General features: G+C 35.4%; 4 protein-coding genes across 4 annotated transcripts; 3 read left to right on the plus strand and 1 right to left on the minus strand.

Moving 5' to 3' along the window:
• Positions 1-253: 253 nt before the first annotated feature.
• LOC111804859 (probable xyloglucan endotransglucosylase/hydrolase protein 7) lies at positions 254-1,649 on the plus strand. The gene is made up of 4 exons (XM_023689665.1): positions 254-461; positions 591-691; positions 779-975; positions 1,050-1,649. Exons 1-4 carry the CDS (start codon positions 281-283, stop codon positions 1,438-1,440), a joined length of 870 nt encoding a protein of 289 aa, XP_023545433.1. The 5' UTR covers positions 254-280; the 3' UTR covers positions 1,441-1,649.
• A 723-nt stretch (positions 1,650-2,372) lies between these two features.
• Positions 2,373-4,902, plus strand: LOC111804877 (cytochrome c oxidase subunit 6a, mitochondrial-like). Its single transcript, XM_023689688.1, has 4 exons — positions 2,373-2,571; positions 3,569-3,675; positions 3,797-3,839; positions 4,548-4,902. The coding sequence occupies exons 1-4, from the start codon at positions 2,460-2,462 to the stop codon at positions 4,580-4,582; spliced, it is 297 nt and encodes a 98-aa protein (XP_023545456.1). The 5' UTR covers positions 2,373-2,459; the 3' UTR covers positions 4,583-4,902.
• Positions 4,903-6,561: 1,659 nt separating this feature from the next.
• On the minus strand, positions 6,562-9,873 carry LOC111804836 (LRR receptor-like serine/threonine-protein kinase HSL2). The gene is made up of 2 exons (XM_023689636.1): positions 7,218-9,873; positions 6,562-7,130 (listed from the first exon to the last, which is right to left on the minus strand). Exons 1-2 carry the CDS (start codon positions 9,808-9,810, stop codon positions 6,781-6,783), a joined length of 2,943 nt encoding a protein of 980 aa, XP_023545404.1. The 5' UTR covers positions 9,811-9,873; the 3' UTR covers positions 6,562-6,780.
• Positions 9,874-17,457: 7,584 nt separating this feature from the next.
• Positions 17,458-19,514, plus strand: LOC111804594 (L-type lectin-domain containing receptor kinase IX.1-like). Its single transcript, XM_023689432.1, has 2 exons — positions 17,458-18,746; positions 18,825-19,514. The coding sequence occupies exons 1-2, from the start codon at positions 17,458-17,460 to the stop codon at positions 19,408-19,410; spliced, it is 1,875 nt and encodes a 624-aa protein (XP_023545200.1). The 3' UTR covers positions 19,411-19,514.
• The last annotated feature ends 274 nt before the right edge of the window (positions 19,515-19,788 follow it).

Genomic DNA, 19,788 nt, shown 5'->3' on the forward strand with positions numbered 1-19,788 from the left:
AAAAAAAAAAAAAAAAAAAAAAAAAAAAAAAAAAAAAAAAAAAAAAAAAAAAAAAAAAAAAAAAAAAAAAAAAAAAAAAAAAAAAAAAAAAAAAAAATAGTTGAGTTGGTGAAGGTAGGGCCTCGTTACGGGTTGTGATTAGCTGTATGGAAAGCTAAGTTGTGAAGGTAGAGATTTCCCATTTCAATTTTTTATTAATCTCTGTGACCCACTTTCTTTTATTACCCCTCTATAAAGCCTCTCCTTTGTTCTATGAAATATCACATTCAAACTCATACCCATGGCTTTCAGAAGTTTCAATGCCATTGCTTTTGTTTGCGTGTGTTTTGTTGCATTTTTCATCGTTGTTTCATGTCGGCCGGCCACTTTTCTTGAGGATTTTAGAGTGACCTGGGCGGATAACCATATCAGGCAACTCGATGGTGGGCGGGGAATTCAACTCGTTCTAGACCAAAATTCAGGTGAAATGCTCGTTACCCACTTAATTTGTTTATGGAAAGCACACATTTTAAGGACATTAAGTTAATTTTAATGCAATTTAAATTTTTTACATGAATAAGAAGCCTCAACTCTAAAAATTTATGATTTAGGATGTGGGTTTGCTTCCAAACGTCAATACTTGTTCGGAAAAGTGAGTATGAAGATCAAACTCGTCCCTGGCGACTCTGCAGGAACAGTGACTGCCTTTTATGTAAGTTACAATTAAACATAAGCTAACTTAATTTTTGTGAAAACTAATTTTAAATTAAATTCAATCATAATGTTTGTTTCATTGTAGATGAACTCAGACACAGACACCATACGTGATGAATTAGACTTCGAGTTCTTGGGAAATAGAACTGGACAGCCATACACAGTTCAAACAAACATCTACGCTCATGGGAAAGGTGATAGAGAGCAAAGAGTGAACCTTTGGTTCGACCCTTCCGCTGATTTCCATACTTATTCAATCTCGTGGTCTCATACGCGAATCATGTAAGTTGTGATAAAATATTTTGATGATAAATATAGTACGTATTGCATATAATACTTATTTACATTGTATGCAGATTTGCTGTGGATGAGATCCCCATAAGAGTGTACAAGAACAACGAAGCCAGAGGAATTCCATACCCAAAGCAACAGCCAATGGGAGTGTATTCGACGCTGTGGGAAGCCGATGACTGGGCGACAAGAGGTGGTTTGGAGAAGATTGATTGGAAGAAAGCTCCATTCTATGCTTATTACAAAGACTTTGACATCGAGGGGTGCCCTGTCCCAGGCCCTGCAAACTGCCCTTCGAACCCCAACAATTGGTGGGAAGGCCCAGCATATCGATCACTCACGCCCACGCAAGCTAGATATTACAGATGGGTTCGTATGAACCATATGATTTATGACTATTGCACCGACAAATCTCGCTACCCCATCACCCCGCCAGAGTGCATTGCTGGAATATGAAATGTTTAAAAAATGCAGAGATGGTCCATAGGAGATACCTAGAGAAAGTAATTATTATTGAACGGAAATTGTCATAGGAAACCGATATGTATAATGACAATAGGAAACCGATATGTATAATTTGTCATTGTCACAACTTTAATTATCCTTGTCACCAATAAATATTGTTTATGATATGCTTTCGATAACAAACCAGTTTATTTGATGTACTTTTACCATAAGTATTTAGCATGTCAATTTGAGCTTACCTTAATTTTAATTGATTAAAATATATATTTTTAATTAAACGAAGAGAGATTTGGTCACATGTTTATTCAAGTTTATTGACAAAGATACAAAATTTAAACAAACAATAAGATCTATGATACACAAACGGGCCGACATTCCAAGATGACCTTCTCTATTACTATATAACTTTCTAAGGCTCTCCACCTCGATTGACAGTTACCAATACGTGAACAAAAGAAGGTAGAATGATGTTAGTATAACAATATTCAGTAAATAGTCTATTGGTAAGTTCTCATTGCATTTGATCCTAATAAAGCTACCATAGACTTTTCTCTCGGCTTTTGGAAGTTGAGGGCTAATTTCAGAAATTAATATCCTTCAACTTTTAAAAAAAAATTTAAAAAATTCTTAACATTATTATACTCTATCAATAAACGTTTTTAACATTAAAAAGATTTAAAAATATTTTTTATTAATTTATCATAATAGTTGATAAAATTATAATTTTGAAACAAATGTAAAGTGTAAGGATAAAGAAGAAACTACCAACTCAACATATTTAATCTAGTAATTGACATATACTATTTCTCTAAATTCAAATTTTTTTTTTTTTTTTTTAATCAATTTGTGGGAAATTCCTTTATAGACCTCCTCTCTCTCGCACGTGCCGAGATCACACGTTTGGGGAAGTTTTGGTGAAAGGGCTCTCGATCGAAATTGCAAGGGTATGGTCATTTCAATTATAACTCGGGCATTGGCGATTTGTTAGAGAAAGAGAGAGTCAAAAGAGAATGTCAATGGCGACGATCCGATCCAATCTTCTTCGCGCTGCCTTCCGCGGTGCCTCTCGGAACTCCGCTCAGCCTAAACGCGGCTTTTCGTCCTCTGCTCACGACGATGCTCGTAAGTCTCTCTCTCGGTATTTCTGGATATGTTTTTTTTTCTTTATTGACGGAATTTTTCTTGTTACTTTTGGCAACTTCGTTTAGCCCATTCATTTTCCTGGCCTATTTTTATGATGAAATTGGGGAAACTAGGTGATGTTAATTATTGAATCGTGTTCAGAAATTTGGACCAAGATAATTTGGTCGGGCGCTCTTTGTTCCTTTTAGATTGCAAGTCTTGCAAGGGGAGGTTTTTTTAAAAAAAACTTCAAATTCAGATTTAAATGTTATTATTCAATAGTTTTGTTAAATCATAGAATGGGATGGGAGTATATACATGACATATTTGACAATTAACTGTAGATAGGGTTTCCAGTCGCTAAAGGAGTAGTTTCGATTTAAAGTTCGTGGTAAGGAAAAAGACAAGAGGCGCACAAGCTTCCTGTTCCATTACTGAGTGGCAACAATATCATTCTTGATATCTGTAATTACATAAAAATGCTTTCTAAAGTCTTAGATGTGGCTTGTGGTAGGTTCAGTTTCCTTTTGATTTCACATAAATAAGACATGAAGGAAAGGGAATATGCAGTAAGTTTATTAGACGGTTTAGGGCTTTAGTTAAAAAAAATTCTCCTCTGGGAAGTTTATACACCTCTAATCCTACGCCTGCCTCTTATTTCTTTATTTCCCCCATTTTTTCTTTCTTTCTTTTCCTCACACAATTCTGGGTTGCGAGTAAGGGAACGAACATTATTCTGTGTTTTGAGGTGATTTCAGTAAATTGTTGGAGCTAAACCAATCTGTGCTGTGAATTTATTTTATATTGATCCACCATAACATATACTCGATGGTGGCCTTTACTTAGTTGGGTACAAATTATGTATTGTTATTTTTAAATACTATTTCAGACTTATAGTGTACAAGCAAGTGGGAGAGAAAAATTTTATGCAGGAGCGCAATGATGCTTGTACTGCCTATGCTTTATCTCTCATACAAATTTTCTTTCTTTATTTCAGTTGAAACGGCAAAATGGGAGAAGATTACTTATGCAGGCATTGCAGCCTGCACCACTTTAGCATTCTATAATCTATCAAAGGGCCACCCCCACCATGAAGAGCCCCCTGTGAGCTACAACTTTAGTCAATTTATAATTTTCCTACCACTTCTCAATATCCTAGTTGCATTATTCATTGTACTCTCATGTGTGGCCAATTCATTTTTGTTTGGGTTTTTATTGTATGCAGGCATACCCATATTTGCACATACGCAATAAAGAGTTCCCATGGGGTAAGTTGCCATTGCATTACAAGTTCTATGACATCTTTTATATCTCTTGGCAGTCGCAATTTGGGTTTTGATGAGGTAACTAGAACTGGATGCTGCAGTGATGTCATATAGTATATATTTACTGGATGCCAAGCAAACTTACATCTACCTTGTAACTAATATATTTACTGCTAACTTGGCAGCTAGCAACTAATATGCTCATAAATACCTCGTTCAGCTTGCTAACAGTTTTTAGTCCTATTATATAACCTTGTCCTTTCATTAACCCAACTCTCACTACTTTTAAATGCTCCATGGTCAAATTTCTAATGGTAGTTCAACAGCTTCCTCTTTCTGTTGGTCGATCATCTCAATGGTCTATGGATACTTCTGGGATAAAAGTGTTTGTAAGCTGTTTCCAAGAAGTAAACATTTTAGAATAAAAGTTATATGTTTTTGTAACTGTTTTCGACAGTTGCTTCTCTCAGTATATTTTAGAAGAACTGCAGTTGAAATGTTAAAATCTTTACAAACGAAAAAGTCATAGCATCATCGTAGGAAAAAGAGCTGGTGATGATGTACCACGGCATTTTTCAGAACTGGTTGAATTTGATCGATGATCTTATATTCGTTCATCTTTGCTCTCTGCTCGTTGCTCATTTGCTCCTTTTCTGTTTATTATTTATTGTGAAAATAATATTGTTTTATTTTCAATCCCTTTTGCATCAGGTCCCGATGGTCTCTTTGAGGTGAAACATCACTGAGGACTATTTTGGTTCAAGGGGACATCGAGCATGGTAATTCTACTTCTCATTTGGTTCATATCAGAAAGACTTCGTTGACCCGTTTGGTTGGATTTTTCTTTTTAATGATGCGTGGGCCATTTTGCATTTGTTAAATGCTAGCAGGGTCCTATGTGAATGAATCATGGTTTAATTTCTTGTGTTGTCAAGACTATCCTTCCTGATTAATAAGCCAAACTTTCCACCATTCTAAGGTTCAGTTTGCATTATGCTGTGTTTGGATTGAAATGTGAGTTTGTAAGTAATAATAGTATTTGAGGTGGTGATGTTTACTTGGTAAACTGAAGCAGTTGTTTGGTTTATCAACAAAGATGGAATAGGAACTTCGATTTATAAATATTAACGATACATTTTTATTTAAATCTCATTTATATGTGATATTAAATATTAATTTAAACATTTCAAATTCTTTCAACTAAATTTATTTTTAGCAAGGGTGTTGAACTTTTATGACTTTTAATGCAATATAGAATAAATTGTGCCTATGAACAAATAGGTTATTTATGATCGAATTATAAACTAAGCCTCTCTTGAGTAGTGAGAGGGTATGATCTCAATACTCTACTAAAATCAACCCTTAGGAACTACTTATCTATTTTCTTATATGCAATAAATAAATTCCGTTTCATAAGACTACGTTTCCAATCGAGGACAAACGTTGACAAGCAGTGGTTTACATCTCATTGAAGATGGAGTCACATATGATCACTTTATAAAACATTATCTTTTCAATTAATAGAGTTATAAGAGAAATTAATTTTTTTTGTAGTTTAGTCTTATATAATCTTATTGGGAGATCTCGGTTGGAAAGGAGAATGAAGCATTAGTGTGTGGAAATCTCTCATTGAAGAGAAGCATTAGTGTGTGGAAATCTCTCATTGAAGAGAAGCATTAGTGTGTGGAAATCTCTCATTGAAGATGTGTTCTAGCAAGAAAGCATTAGTGTGTGGGTGGAAATCTCTCACTGGAAGATGTGTTCCAGTAAAGGGGTGATTGATTAATCTCACATCGGTTAAGGAAGAAAATAAAATATTGTTTATAAGTGTGAAAAAAATGGACTTCCTTATATAAATTGTTTTATTAATAAATGAGAAGCGGATTCTATCACAATTCCCGACACATGGTTCCTACCTATCAGCATTTCTTGTAGCCATAAACTCTATTGACTTGCAACCATAGTTGAATAACAGTTACAAAATTTAGCAAGTGGTTTAAATTAAAACAGTCGCAATAAAAGTAGGGAGCGTATTTTAGTATGACATGGAAGTAGAGATTACAACAGTTAAACTACCAAAGAAGAGAAGTGACAAAATTTTGTATGTTTCAAGACAACAAAATCTTTGTAGTACAAAGATCCAACATGTCAAGAAAAAATTACAAGTAATATAAAATAGGAATTAATAATTTTTCTTTAAACGTTCATAAGTTTTTAGAGAATCTACGTCCAATCATGATGAATTCTTTGTAGAAAATCTTTTGAATGTACGCCGCTAATAAGATATATCAAAATTGAACGGAAGTCAAACTCACTCATTTCAGTCATTCTAAGAATGTAATACTTTTCATGAAAGGTTCAGTTATATCTTCTCCTCCATATTTTAGTTCAACATTAACTTATATCATACTCTTGACAAACACTAAATTAGGATTCATAATTTCTAGATATCAAATATACGTAATTACAAACGTTGAAGCTACAATAAAACCTTATTTGTGGTCGAAGAGAGATGTCTCACAATCATGTTATAGCCTCACAAACACACAAAAAATCCCATTTTGTCACATTAGTGGTTTTTGCTTGTACGCTATTTAATTCGAGTCAACTCAACGAGTATCAAGAGCACTGCTCAAGATTCTCACAAGTTACATCCCATACGTCTTTAGGTGGCCACGGGTAATGGACCACATACAATACTCTCCATCTCAACCAAAGATAACGATAAAACAAAGTTAATTCTCACTATAATTAAAAATGACAAACGTTTATATTTCTCATTTGTTATAATTTCTAATGTGTTTGTGACATTAGAAATTATAACTAATGAGATTAAATTCATTGAAGATAAAGAAAAAAACCTATGGCTTTAGATTAGTTCATCTCATTCAAGTAAACGCTACTATATATATATATTAACACTAAGTAAGAAAAAACTAAAGGTTCATGACTTAGAAGGAGGGAGTTTGGTGTCTCTTATCATCTCAACTACTTTTCTCATGGAAGGTCTGTCAATGGGCAAAGCAGAGGTACAAAGCACAGCCACATCCAAAATCTTCGCTATCTCCTCTACTTCACATGTTCTTGGATCCAACTTTTCATCAATTATCTCATCCAAGCTCAACCCTTTCTCCTCAACCTCTGCTAAAGCAGCCTCTGTTACCCATTTCACGATATCTCTGTTCTCCCCGAAACTCGGGTCGTTTGGTCGCTTCCCCGTCACTAACTCCATCAAAACTACTCCAAAGCTATACACGTCACTCTTCTCCGTTACCTTCATAGTATATCCATATTCTGCAATGCAATTCAAAATATTAAGATTAATATGAGTTGTAGTATGATTAAAAACTTAAAAGGCTTTAGCTTTTAGATGTTGCATACCGGGAGCAATATAGCCGTAGGAGCCAGCGATGCGAGACATGACACCAGCATCGTTGCCCTCTGTTTGGCGTTCCAGCGTCTTTGCCAGCCCAAAATCAGCCACTCGAGGGCAAAATTCAGCGTCCAACAGAATGTTGTTGCTCTTCACGTCGCGATGGATTATTGGAGGGACGCAGTCATGGTGCAGATAAGCTAATCCCTGAGCCGCTCCCATGGCGATGTTCAATCTTTTAGACCAATCTGATAAAGCTTCGGATTTGTTCTCGTGTAGAACATCTCCTAAGCTTCCATTCTCCATGTACTCGTACACAAGGATTCTACTTCCTTCGCCATTGCTGCAACTGAATATCAACTTCACAATATTGGCATGCCGGATCCGACCCAACGTCTCAACTTCCGATTGGAAAACCGATTCAATATCCGATTGGTTGTGGCCTCTCCACAGACTTTTGGCGGCTACGGTCTGACCTGTTTTCAGATTCACTTTGAATACTGTACCCGAACCGCCCGACCCGATTATATTCCCTTTGGTTAGATGAGGAATTACGTCTTCTTCGTCGAACCCGACCCTTTGGAACTTGGTCGCCGTCCATGGAGATTTGGATTTGCCCAACAGATTCATCTTGAATTTGATTACCCAAATGAGAGACCCGATGAGAACGAAAGCTAGAACTGAGAGAATCACCAGAACATAGAAGCTTGAGGGTTTGGATTTCGAGCACCGCCTCAGTGGCTTCAAATCCGAGCTACAGAGACCCGGATTACCCAGTAAACTACCGACGAACTGTTCGTTGTCGAGGCCGGATGGAACTTTTCCGGTCAATTTGTTGTTCGATAAATTGAATTGGTCCGGTTTCAGCTTTGTCAATTCCTCGGGGATTTCGCCGGAGAGTAAATTTGAAGAGAGATCCAAGTACGTTAGAACCGGTAAATCGCCAAGCTGAGGCGGAATCTTGCCGGTAAATTGATTATGGGACAGATTCAGCTCGGTTAGTTCTTTCCAGAACTGAACCAACTTGGGAATTTCGCCGGCGAACTGGTTTTCTTGCATGTCGAGCTTTTGAAGTTTCTGCAACTCTGTTATACAAGAAGGAACTCCACCGGAGAATTTGTTCCTGCTGATGTCAAACCGAACTAGCTCTTTCAATTTGCAAATCTCCTCTGGCAATTGGCCGGAGAAGTTGTTACCGGAAATCAACAACACTTGGAGATCGCGAGCAAGACTTATCGCCGGCGGAATGGAGCCCTGAAATTGATTATCCGACATCTGTATGCTATTAAGCTTAGGGAGTTTCCAGAACGAGTCCGGTACCTCGCCGGAAAGTTGATTGTCCTCGACTCTGACATATACAAGAGAATCACAAGCGCCGTACGATTCTGGGAAATTCCCAGAGAAGCTGTTGCTGAATAAAATAAATTTCTGAAGGCGGTTTTGTTGGCAGAGAAATTTCGGAATATTACCTTCGAAATGGTTGGAAGAGAAATCAATCTCAGTAAAGGGAGAGTTGAGACCCAAATTTTGGGGAAGTGTCCCAGAAAAGCTATTGTTGAACAGTTTCAAATCTGTAAGATGTGGGCTCGAAGCTAAACTCTCCGGAAACTCCCCTTCCAGGAAATTGTCATTGAGATGCAGAATTTCTAGAGGGATCGCAGCAAATTTATCCGGTAACTTTCCGGTGAGACTATTCTGCGAGAGGTCGAGACGTGACAGAGAAGTCCAATTACCGATGCTCTCTGGCAATTCACCGGAGATTCGGTTATTGTAGAGTTGGATACTCTGTATGCTCCTGAGTCCGCCGATTGAATCCGGGAGCGGGCCAGATATCGAATTGAAAGTTAAATCAAGATTGGTAAGCATAGCAAGTTTTCCGATGGAACCAGGAATGGGTCCGATGAGATTTGCTGTGGTTATAAACATATTTTCGAGTTTTGACAGGTTTCCGTATTCGGACGGTAAGGGACTCGGTTTGAAGGGATTATAAGCGATGGCCATTTCGGTTAGCTGACTGAGATTTCCCAGAACAGAGGGGACAGGGCCGTCGAGCAAATTCATCGTCAAACGAAGCACTCTGAGCGCCGGCAACTGGCCGAAACTGAGAGGAACATCGCCGGTGAAATTATTGGAGGAGAGATCGAGAATTTGAAGCTGTGTGAAAAGAGGGGAAAACTCGGGCAGCCTACCGACAAGTAGATTAGAGGAAAGATTGAGGAGTTGGAGGTGAGAACAGAGAGAGAAGGAAGGGGAGAGTAAAGTTCCATTGATGTTGGTGACTGTGATAGAAAGGTTTTGAAGGGTGGGAATCCGGCAGAAATCGTAGGGAAATCCGCCGGCGATGTTGGAAGTGGTCAAATTAATGGCAAGAACAGAAAAGTTAGTGGAATCGCAGGTGATGCCAGTCCAAGAACAGGGGGTGTGAGCTTGGTTGGGAACCCAATCCTTCAAAGCTCCATCGGGATCGTCGAGATGGGTGTTCTTGACACGAATCAGAATATCGTAGTCGACGTTGGAGAAGAGACCCACAGCGAAGAAGTGGAAGAAGGAGAGAGTGAAAAGCAGAAAGACAGAGGATGGTGGAAAGTTCAAAAATGGCATCTTTAGAGAGAGAAAGAGAGGGCGGTGATTTTGGATTGGTAATGGATGATGAAACAGAGGTTTGGATTTATAAGTGGAGTGTGGAAATTGTGAGACCCATACATGATGTGAACCAAGCAAATCATTTTTAATTTATTTTATTTTTATTTCAAAAACAAACAAATAAATATTTTAGAATACGGGAAAGAGAAAGGAATCACTTTTTTTTAATTAATTAATGGGTGGGTAAATTAGATTTAATTACATGAAACGTGATTCCTTTTTATTTTTTTGGGAAAAGTAAAAAATAATAATAATAATAAAATGAAGGAGCTTGGTTGCTAAATTCCATTTTACAGCTCACACTATAAGGAGTGTGCTTCTAGAAGGATACATTTGTCTCCTAAAATAGATAATTATTTAATTCTGATTCCTGTTGCAGCCAATCAAAATTTTAAATTATTCCAGGTTACATAAATTTAATAACAAATTTTTATTATCCTAAACCCAATTTTCCAATTCTAAAATCATTTCTATTTCTTGGTGCAATTTTATGTACGTCTTGTAAATCATATCAATTAGTGCTTTCGTGTCCTTTTCCAATTATATAATTCAATTCTCTCCTCTCTGGTTATTGCCCTTCTTTCTCTCTCTTATCATATATGTATTTTTATTTATTTTTATTAAATCACTAAAGAGATAATCTTTCGCTCGTACAAGTAAGTAATATGACCACATTACATAAAACGCATGAAAATATTGGGATCACCAAATATCGAAAGTGTAGTAAATAATTGACTTTTATATATATATATATATATAAGAAAAAGCAATTTATTTATGTATTTAGAAAAATGGTTGGAAATGGAATGAAAAAGTGAATGGAGAAAAACAAAAAGAAAAACACAAGAGTCAACCGCACGAAAAGGTGTTAGTAAAGCATGGTGGTAGCGCAGTGTTCCAAAAGGGACACACATTATATGGCTTCATTTTTATTTTATTTTTTATTAATAAAATAAGTTAGTGGTCATATTATCTTTCCAATTCTGTTCTACTCAAAAATAAAATTTTAATTTCCTATGTGCAGATATTTAGATATTAATAATAACATTTAAATTTGATATTTGGAGAAATGGAGAGAAAAATGAAAAGAAAAAATTGGTTAAATATTCAAAAGAATTGAAAGCTATGTGTGAGGTATATATTGGGTGGAAGAAGATGGGTAAATGGATCGCTTATAACTTAAAATTGTGATAAAATGATTCCTAATTCATTCCAAATGGTCGGTTACTATCTCACTATTTATTTCAGAATATATTCTTCCTTTTATTTCTTTGTTTCATATTTTTAAAACAACTTTAAATTTCATAAATTCTCATATAAAACCTTAATATTACTATGCTTTTTATCGAATAATTAGAAAAACACGAAACTAGTTCATATCAAATCAAATCAAGTTGACATTTGATTCTATACCCTTCAAACTATATCTACCAAATGCCTTATGTTACAAGTATTTATATTTTGAAAGTAATTTTTATTTCTTTAAAAAAATGATAATTAATGATAATTCATTTCTCTAATTTTGAACTTAGTTTACAAACAAAGATGTGGCATACAAATATCTTGTGTTTTCATGCTTTGGGCTTGAAGGCCATAGTCATATAAGCCTAAGTTTATAAATCATATTTGAAGCATTTGGGTCCAAATATGCTGCTGCTACTGCTACTGCACTCCACTATGTGTTAATGCTTTTGTACCCATTTGCCTTTCATGTTGACCCCATTCAAGTCTCTATGGAATATGACGTCATTATTATTTCTTATTAATGTAAAGTAATGGAGTTAATTATGTTACAGAAATCATATATTATTGAATTTTGAATTCATTAGGAGGTTGGATTTATTTGGAATAACTGATTTTGGACTGACCGCTTTTTGAACGAGTGTGTGTTTACACTGCCCGCTTTTACAATAAACTACTCCTACGCCACTTTTTGTAGCATTCATTTATTTGACCTATGCTGACCGAATATCTTTATTAAAATTTAGTTTTTTAATCTTTTTTTAATTTTCTTATATTAAAAGCCAAGTTTTGATAAATAAACAAAAAATATAAATTATGGGCCCACCACGCTTTCACTGCACCACTTTAATGGTTAAAAGCCATTTCATTAATGTATAAATACAAACTACGGTTTTGTTTGAATACCATCTCATTTAAGTATTTATGAAAAGAATACTTAAAAAAAAACAATTATTTTATATAAAAAAAAAAAAAAAAAAAAAAAAAAAANTTAATTTGAATAGAGTACTAACGTCTTCATTATTGTATTAAATTGTATGGGTTAAAGTATTGCGTGGTAAGGTAACAAATAAAGGATGACATATAAGTACAATCAATAAAATATTACGCACTCATAAATAAAATATAGCATCATACCTACCATCCAAAAACTGTGGCATCATAATGTTTTAAATGCGCTTTCACCCTTTCTAAATTCTTTTTAATTCTTCCCAATACAAATATAAAATACAAACATTTGTATTTTATAAAGGAATGCCTTTCAGTTTACTATTTAATTTTTTACTGGATCATAATATTTACCTTTACTGAAAACTTTGGTCTCAACTTTGACTAAGCCTATCTTTACATTTTTCACATTTCTTGTATCTTCAATGCTTACAAGATTATTTTACTCATCCAAAAAAAATCGAATTAAATTAGGATCCCACGACTCAAGGGCACACATGAAATGTATCTTCTTAAAGGTCAGTGTTGCCTTCTTGGTGAAGCCATCTATATGGTTAGCTTTTCTAGGGGCTGACCACATGAAAGTGTAGTGAGAATTTGTTATGTGATTTTGTCCTTCTATGTCGGCCTATAACACAAGAAATTGATTATGCTATCCATTGAAACGTATATTTAATTTAATATTGATATCCAAAAAACAATATCCACGGTAGAAACAAGTAATGGAAGGTTAGTAAGAATTGTAATGATGGGTGGTTAGAAGAGTGAAATAATTGAGTTGGATTAATTGGGTATCCATAAACAAAGGTGGTAAGGCATTATTTTTGTTAGAATTAAGACTGAACATTGAAACTGGGTTTAATTTATGAAAACAAAATAGTGGATAAGTTTATTATGAGGAAGAAATTAAAAGATAGTTTGGGTATTGGGACGTTGAATGGTAGGGGATTGAGACTGTTGAACTAATCCGTTTGTGTTGAATGGATGGGTGACCATATAATATACACACACGCCCAACCAACCAAACCAATAATTATTATTGAAACACAAAAAAAGAAGCCAAAAAAGTAAGTTAGTAGACTCATAAGTCAACTTACTTTTTCCAATGCTCACTGCAAGCTGTGCCATTAAATTTAACCTATCATCTTCAATTATGCTCACTCCTACTTTACAATCAAAAACTAAAATAAAAGCTTTTATTTTATTTACTTACTACGGCCTAAAAATCACCTTTCAAACCTAAAAAATAAATTTGTTTTCTAAAATTTATTTTAATTTTAAAATTGGACTAAAAAAGTAACCTCGAGTAAATGCATGAATAAACTGGAAAACACATCTGAGCCAGAGCTATTCATAATTGGTTTTTCTTTGGCTTAAATTTCTAATTCATGGTCAATGTTTTATGTCCTTTATTTTATGGTTGGTTTGTTTTATTATATAACGTTTCAATGTATCATCAAATCATATTGAATTTTAGTGTAAGTTTCTTTTTATTGCGCAATTTAAATATTCTCTAATTAGTCGCAATCATTTTTTTTTCTTTTTGAACGGTTTTGGTCATCTTAAGGTCATACAATATCTAATGGGACATATCGTGTAAGTGCTCTAGGATTTGATGCTTTATTTTTTAAAATGATTGATCCTCGAGATACACAATGTCCTTTTGATTTTTCTTTTAAATTTAAACTTTTTTTTTATTTATCAAAATGGGTTGAAGTTGACTTAAAAGGAGATCTTTGGAGCTCTTATAAAAGGTGGATTTTTAGAGTATTTTGCTATTTCTTGAAGCATTTCTCACACTTTGAAGGTAAGTAATCCCATGCTTTGAAGATATGTTCGATAGTTTATTCTTAAAAATACTTTTAAAGTGGTAATCAATTTAAATAGTTAATAAATTAGTAATTCCTCAAACATAGTTTCTAATTAAACAAATATATATATTAAAAGTAAAATTTTGAAATTGAAGGCAGTAAAAATACTATGTATAATTTGTTGAAAATTCTCGAACAAAACCGTAAAAATTATGTAGAAAACATCATTTATATTTTTTGTTCTTCAGAATTAAGTTCAGAAGTTTAATTTATAGAATTATAAGTTTACATACATTTTTTGAAACATAGCTCCAATAATTATGTCACAATAATGCAATGAAAATAAGATCGATTTTGCAAAGTTTAGGCGGTCAATGTTAAGGGCCATATGTTGTCCACTCTCTCCTGGTGGGAAGATTTTTCAAGGTATATAACTTCGACGTGGATGGGACGTGCCACGTCACTTATTCAAGGTATATAACTTCGACGTGGATGGGACGTCGTCCAAAAAAGGAAAAAAAATGAAGAATTTAAGAGTTTATGATCTGTTGGGCTTGGAGTGGTGGGCTGAGAGCTTATGGGTTGAAGACCTTGGACTTGGGCTACTGGGCCGACTCGCACGTGGGCTGAAAATCTACTGGGCCGACTTGCTGTCATCTCAAATTTCATTTTGAGAGAGCACATAATCAAATAACGTTTTGAGCTTATACCTTGACAATGAACTCCTGGACTTCCCAACCTAGTAGTCACTAGAGGTAGAGACATGTCTTCAACAATGAACGGCAGAGGATAAGATTCATTCAAAATGTAGGCCGTAGGAGAGAGAAGCACAAACCCAAATTTGTGAATGTGCATTAATAAAAAGGAATCCCAAGAGGAAACAGTCCAAAAGCAAAGGGATGGAGGGCACTTACATGCATATGGGGTCGCCCGATTCTGACGCCATTTTACAGAGCGCCCTACTTCTAAACACACTGCCCTTCACTCCAACTTGTGGGTTATTCCCTTTTTATCTCTTCACACACCACTCTCCTTTTTCCCTATGCAACATTATTGGCTTTCATTAAACTAGATGGGTACATGAATAAAGTAAAAGTAAAAATGGGCATTGGTTTTAGAAAAGGGCAGGGAAAGGACCGGCGCTACCCATAAAAAGACATGGAAGGATGGGGTTCTCTACCTCTGCCTCCCTCTCGCATTATTTGGTTACAAAACAGAGGAGTTTCTAGTCTCTGTGTTTAATGGCGGATTTGGATCAAAGCCTGAGCCATTCGAATCCCTTCCAGTCTTCTTCCTTCTTCGCTTCGCCCTCCTGTTTTGGCACGAACAATCCAAAAACAACCCACTACTCTCGCCTCAACGCCTCTTCCGAAAAAACCAGAATCAGATGGCGGCATCTTCTCAAAAGGTGGCTCAAGGGTCGCAGTAGAGGTTACGCTTACAAGTCTTTCACCTTCCAGTACGACGCCCTTAGCTATTCCTATAACTTCGACGACGGCTCTCACAGAGTTCAGACATGAAAGTTCTGTTTTTTCTTCCTCTCTGCTGGGGGGTTCTGTTTCTGTTTTTGGTTTGATTCAACAACGTTTGTATATATCGAATCTATATCATATTGTATTGGGCAGATCTGAGTTGCGCATCCTTAATTAACTCTGTTTCCTTGGCTGCTCCTAATCAGTGAAGCGTATAAGACAATGTAATTNCATATGTATTGGGCAGATCTGAGTTGCGCATCCTTAATTAACTCTGTTTCCTTGGCTGCTCCTAATCAGTGAAGCGTATAAGACAATGTAATTGTGCTTTTAAATAACGTAACTTGTCTATCTGTTTAGTACAAGGCGCTCCTCATGGACTCCAACATGTTGATTCCTAACACGACAAGCTCGATTGAACACGACAATTTTGGCTGCATCGTAATTCCTAACACAACAAGCTCGATTGGAGGGTCATGATTTCTAATACGACAACCTCGTAATTTCATATTTTTTCTAATATCCCTTAAAAGTTCAAATGAAACATAAAAGAGAATGAGGTATTTTAGAGTGACAGAAGTTGTCAAAATCTTCTTCTAACGTCACAGCAAGATAGATACAATATCTAGAGAATGCTAAATTTGAAATGTATTACCATCCATCACCTATACTTTTAATTTTCAACTCATTCACAATTATTTTATTTAGTTGACTTCTAAAGTCGAAAATGTTAAATTAAACTAAAGTTAAATCAAAATGTAAGTAAGCGTCCCAAAAAAAATATGTCAATAAGCTAAAGAGATATGTCAATGAGCTAACTTCTTATAGACCATCGTATGAATATCTTTTAATATTAATTAATTAATTATCATATATAGTNTGAACACGACAAGTTTGGCTGCATCCTAATTCCTAACACGACAAGCTCGATTGGAGGGTCATCATTTCTAATACGACAACCTCCTAATTTCATATTTTTTCTAATATCCCTTCAAAGTTCAAATGAAACATAAAAGAGAATGAGGTATTTTAAAGTGACAGAAGTTGTCAAAATCTTCTTCTAACGTCACACCAAGATAGATACAATATCTAGAGAATGCTAAATTTGAAATGTATTACCATCCCCTATCCTTTTAATTTTCAACTCATTCACAATTATTTTATTTAGTTGACTTCTAAAATTGCTTATTAATAGTAATAGTAAGATAAAGTCGAAAATGTTAAATTAAACTAAAGTTAGATCAAAATGTAAGTAAGGGCCCCAAAAGAAATATGTCAATAAGCTAAAGAGATATGTGAATGAGCTAGCATCTTTTAATATTAATTAATTAATTGTAATATATATAGTAAATATTTATTTTTTATTTTTGTGTCACATTCTATAATAATNGTAAATAGGAGAGAAAATATAAATATTTATTTTTTATTTTTGTGTCACATTCTATAATAATGTCATCTACTTAAATAATAGTATAAACAATAACAATCTAATAAATATTAGAGACACATTCATAATTTAACCAACACAAAAAATGGATAGAAAAGAGCTGTTTGCGTAATGGACATGTCAGTTTATTGGCAACAACATATAAATAATCCGCATCTATTTTTCATGTTCTTTTGGTACCATTGGTCATCTTCCTATTTAAATTCAACCCAAAACGGCATCCAAAAGGATATTCTTTCAAGCTTCAAATTTTTTTTTTTTTTTTTTNTGGTCATCTTCCTATTTAAATTCAACCCAAAACAGCATCCAAAAGGATATTCTTTCAAGCTTCAAATTTTTTCTTTTTTCTTTTTTTTTTTAAATTTTAAAATCACATTTGACTTTTTTCAAGATTTAAATTATCATATTTCCCCTCTTCTACCCATCTCTCACTGGTTTCCACGTCCCTCTCCTCCAATCCCTTTTAATTTATATTTTCTTTTATTAATAAGAAAAATTAAGATTGGTTGTATTAATTAATTTCTACCAGTAAAAACATGATCATTTATAATTGTAATATGGATAGTTCTATTAAAATATATCAGGTCAACCATCGCTAATCTTCCTTCTTATATGTTTAAACTTTAGCTAATTCACTTCCCATTTCAAAATTGCCCGATTCTCTCTCCTTTTCTCTCCGGCGACCATGGCATCTCATCGGCTCTTCTTCTTACTCTTCCTGTTTCTTTCTCCGGATCAAATTCATTCCATTTCTTTCAAAATCAATGACTTCGATTCTCATTCCGACAACATGGTTTATCATGGAGATGCAAAGCCTCTAAATGGTTCCATTAGCTTCAATGGTCAGCTTGGTTGGGCCACTTACGCTCAAAGCCTGCGTCTTTGTGATCATTCCAAAGGCCACCTCTCAAATTTCAAAACCCACTTCTCATTTCTCATACCAAACTATAATCAAACCAACTCCACTGTTCATAGCAATGGATTAGCGTTTTTTCTTGCTCCTTCTGAATTCAACCCACCTCTTAATTCTTCTGGATCTTTTCTGGGTCTGTATAATTCCACGCGAAACGAGTCGTTTCATTCCCAAATTGTTCATCTGGAATTTGAATGGGATCCACCGTTTCAACACATGGGCATAAATAGAAACTCAATTGTTTCATCGATTTATTCGCCATGGAATTCAAGTGATTTTCAGAAGAAGACACACGTGTGGATTTCTTACAATGCAACGGCTAAGAATCTAAGTGTGTCATTGAATAATAATGCAACTCTTTCTCATCATATCGATTTGTTGAAGATTCTTCCAGAAAAGGTGACAATTGGGTTTTCAACTTCGGTTCAGAATCTGAGTATTGAGTTTTGGGAATTCAGTTCGAGTGATTTTGATGCAAATTATGAAGAGAATGATGACAATTTGCATATGGAAGAAAGTGAAAAGGCCATAAACATGAAATTATTAGCGGTTCTAATAGCTTGGGTGGGTGTTTTTGTGATAGCGATTCTTGCAATTTTTGTAGTTTCTTTGGCAAGATCTGGGGCAGAGGAGGAGAAGAAAGATGAACAACAACAACATGCAGGGATGAAATTGGCTTCAATTTATTCTGATTTGAACAAAGAGGCTTCATCACCAAGGAGATTCTCTTACAGATATCTAGCCATGGCGACAGATAACTTCTCAATGAATGGAAAATTGGGACAAGGAGGATTTGGGACGGTGTTTAAAGGCCATTTGCCTGGTGCTAATAAGACAGTTGCTGTGAAGAGGTCTTCTAATGGGTCAATGCAGGGGAAGAGAGAGTATGTGAGTGAAGTGAAGATTATTAGCCATATGAGGCACAATAATTTGGTGCAACTCATTGGATGGTGCCACGAGAGGGATAATAGCGAGTTTCTTCTCGTCTATGAGTTCATGCCCAATGGTAGCCTCGACTCTCATCTCTTTGGAAAAGGCCCTCCTCTGCCCTGGCCTTTGAGGTACGTTTACGTTTACTCACTAGCTACTGTTCTCTAATGTGTAAAAGCTTTGATCTCTCATCCATATTATCAACTTAGGTACAAGATATCCTTGGGGCTAGCGTCTGCATTGCTATATCTTCACGAAGAGTGGGAGCATAGCGTCATCCACAGAGATATCAAGTCGAGCAACGTGCTATTAGACTTCAATTTCACACCAAAACTGGGTGACTTTGGATTAGCGAGATTAGCAAAGCATGAACTCAACTCGAAAACACCTGGGTTGGTGGGAACTTTCGGGTACATGGCTCCTGAGTACATAAGCAGCGGTCGGGCGAGCAAGGAGTCAGACATATTCAGCTTTGGAGTGGTTTTACTTGAAATTGTGAGTGGGAGAAAGTGCTGTGATCATTCAGGGAAGGGGTTGATAGAGATGGTTTGGGATGCTTATGGGAGAGGAGAGGTTGTTGAAGCAATATTGGATGAAAAATTGCGAGAGGGGTTTGTGGAGGTAAGAGAAGTGGAGCGTTTGAGCGTGGTTGGGCTGTGGTCTGCTCATCCTGATGCTGCTCAAAGGCCATCCATAAAGCAAGTGATTCAAGTTCTTAGTTTTGAAGAGGCAATGCCTAATCTACCCAAACAAATGCCTCTTCCAACTTTTTGTCAGCCTTCCCTTCAGTTTTAAATTCCCCACACAAACTTTATTTTGTACGTTTAAGCCTTTAGGAGCATCCAGACATTATTGTATATTCTTCACCTTAATATTTCTCCCATGGACTACTTTCATCATTCAAGCTTTCTATTTATAGATCTTATATTGTTTTAATTAATGCTGTTAATTATTTTGAAAATTATTTAAGTGCTAGATCACACCAGAGAAAGAAACATTTCTTAAAAGGGTGTGAAAACCTCTACATGGAGGAGGTGTTTTCAAAACGGAAGCCCTCGAAAAAAAAGTCTAAAGATACGATATCTACTAGCAATGGACTTGAGTTGTTACAAATGCTATCCGAGTTAGTCACTGAACAAAGCGAGGCACTAGTCGAAGTAAGGCTAGACCTTC

Source organism: Cucurbita pepo, chromosome LG01, assembly GCF_002806865.2.
Source record: "Cucurbita pepo subsp. pepo cultivar mu-cu-16 chromosome LG01, ASM280686v2, whole genome shotgun sequence".
Classification (NCBI taxonomy): domain Eukaryota; kingdom Viridiplantae; phylum Streptophyta; class Magnoliopsida; order Cucurbitales; family Cucurbitaceae; genus Cucurbita; species Cucurbita pepo.

Bases quoted from the DNA above. Each gene is read 5' to 3' on its own strand.
- LOC111804859 (XM_023689665.1), top strand. From the start codon at position 281: ATGGCTTTCAGAAGTTTCAATGCCATTGCTTTTGTTTGCGTGTGTTTT. The intron at 462-590 runs GTGAAATGCTCG...TTTATGATTTAG, and splicing joins CGTTCTAGACCAAAATTCAG to GATGTGGGTTTGCTTCCAAA. The intron at 692-778 runs GTAAGTTACAAT...GTTTCATTGTAG, and splicing joins GAACAGTGACTGCCTTTTAT to ATGAACTCAGACACAGACAC.
- LOC111804877 (XM_023689688.1), top strand. From the start codon at position 2,460: ATGTCAATGGCGACGATCCGATCCAATCTTCTTCGCGCTGCCTTCCGC. The intron at 2,572-3,568 runs GTAAGTCTCTCT...TCTTTATTTCAG, and splicing joins CTCTGCTCACGACGATGCTC to TTGAAACGGCAAAATGGGAG. The intron at 3,676-3,796 runs GTGAGCTACAAC...TATTGTATGCAG, and splicing joins CCCACCATGAAGAGCCCCCT to GCATACCCATATTTGCACAT.
- LOC111804836 (XM_023689636.1), bottom strand. From the start codon at position 9,810: ATGCCATTTTTGAACTTTCCACCATCCTCTGTCTTTCTGCTTTTCACT. The intron at 7,131-7,217 runs GTATGCAACATC...ATTGCATTGCAG, and splicing joins CTACGGCTATATTGCTCCCG to AATATGGATATACTATGAAG.
- LOC111804594 (XM_023689432.1), top strand. From the start codon at position 17,458: ATGGCATCTCATCGGCTCTTCTTCTTACTCTTCCTGTTTCTTTCTCCG. The intron at 18,747-18,824 runs GTACGTTTACGT...TTATCAACTTAG, and splicing joins CCTCTGCCCTGGCCTTTGAG to GTACAAGATATCCTTGGGGC.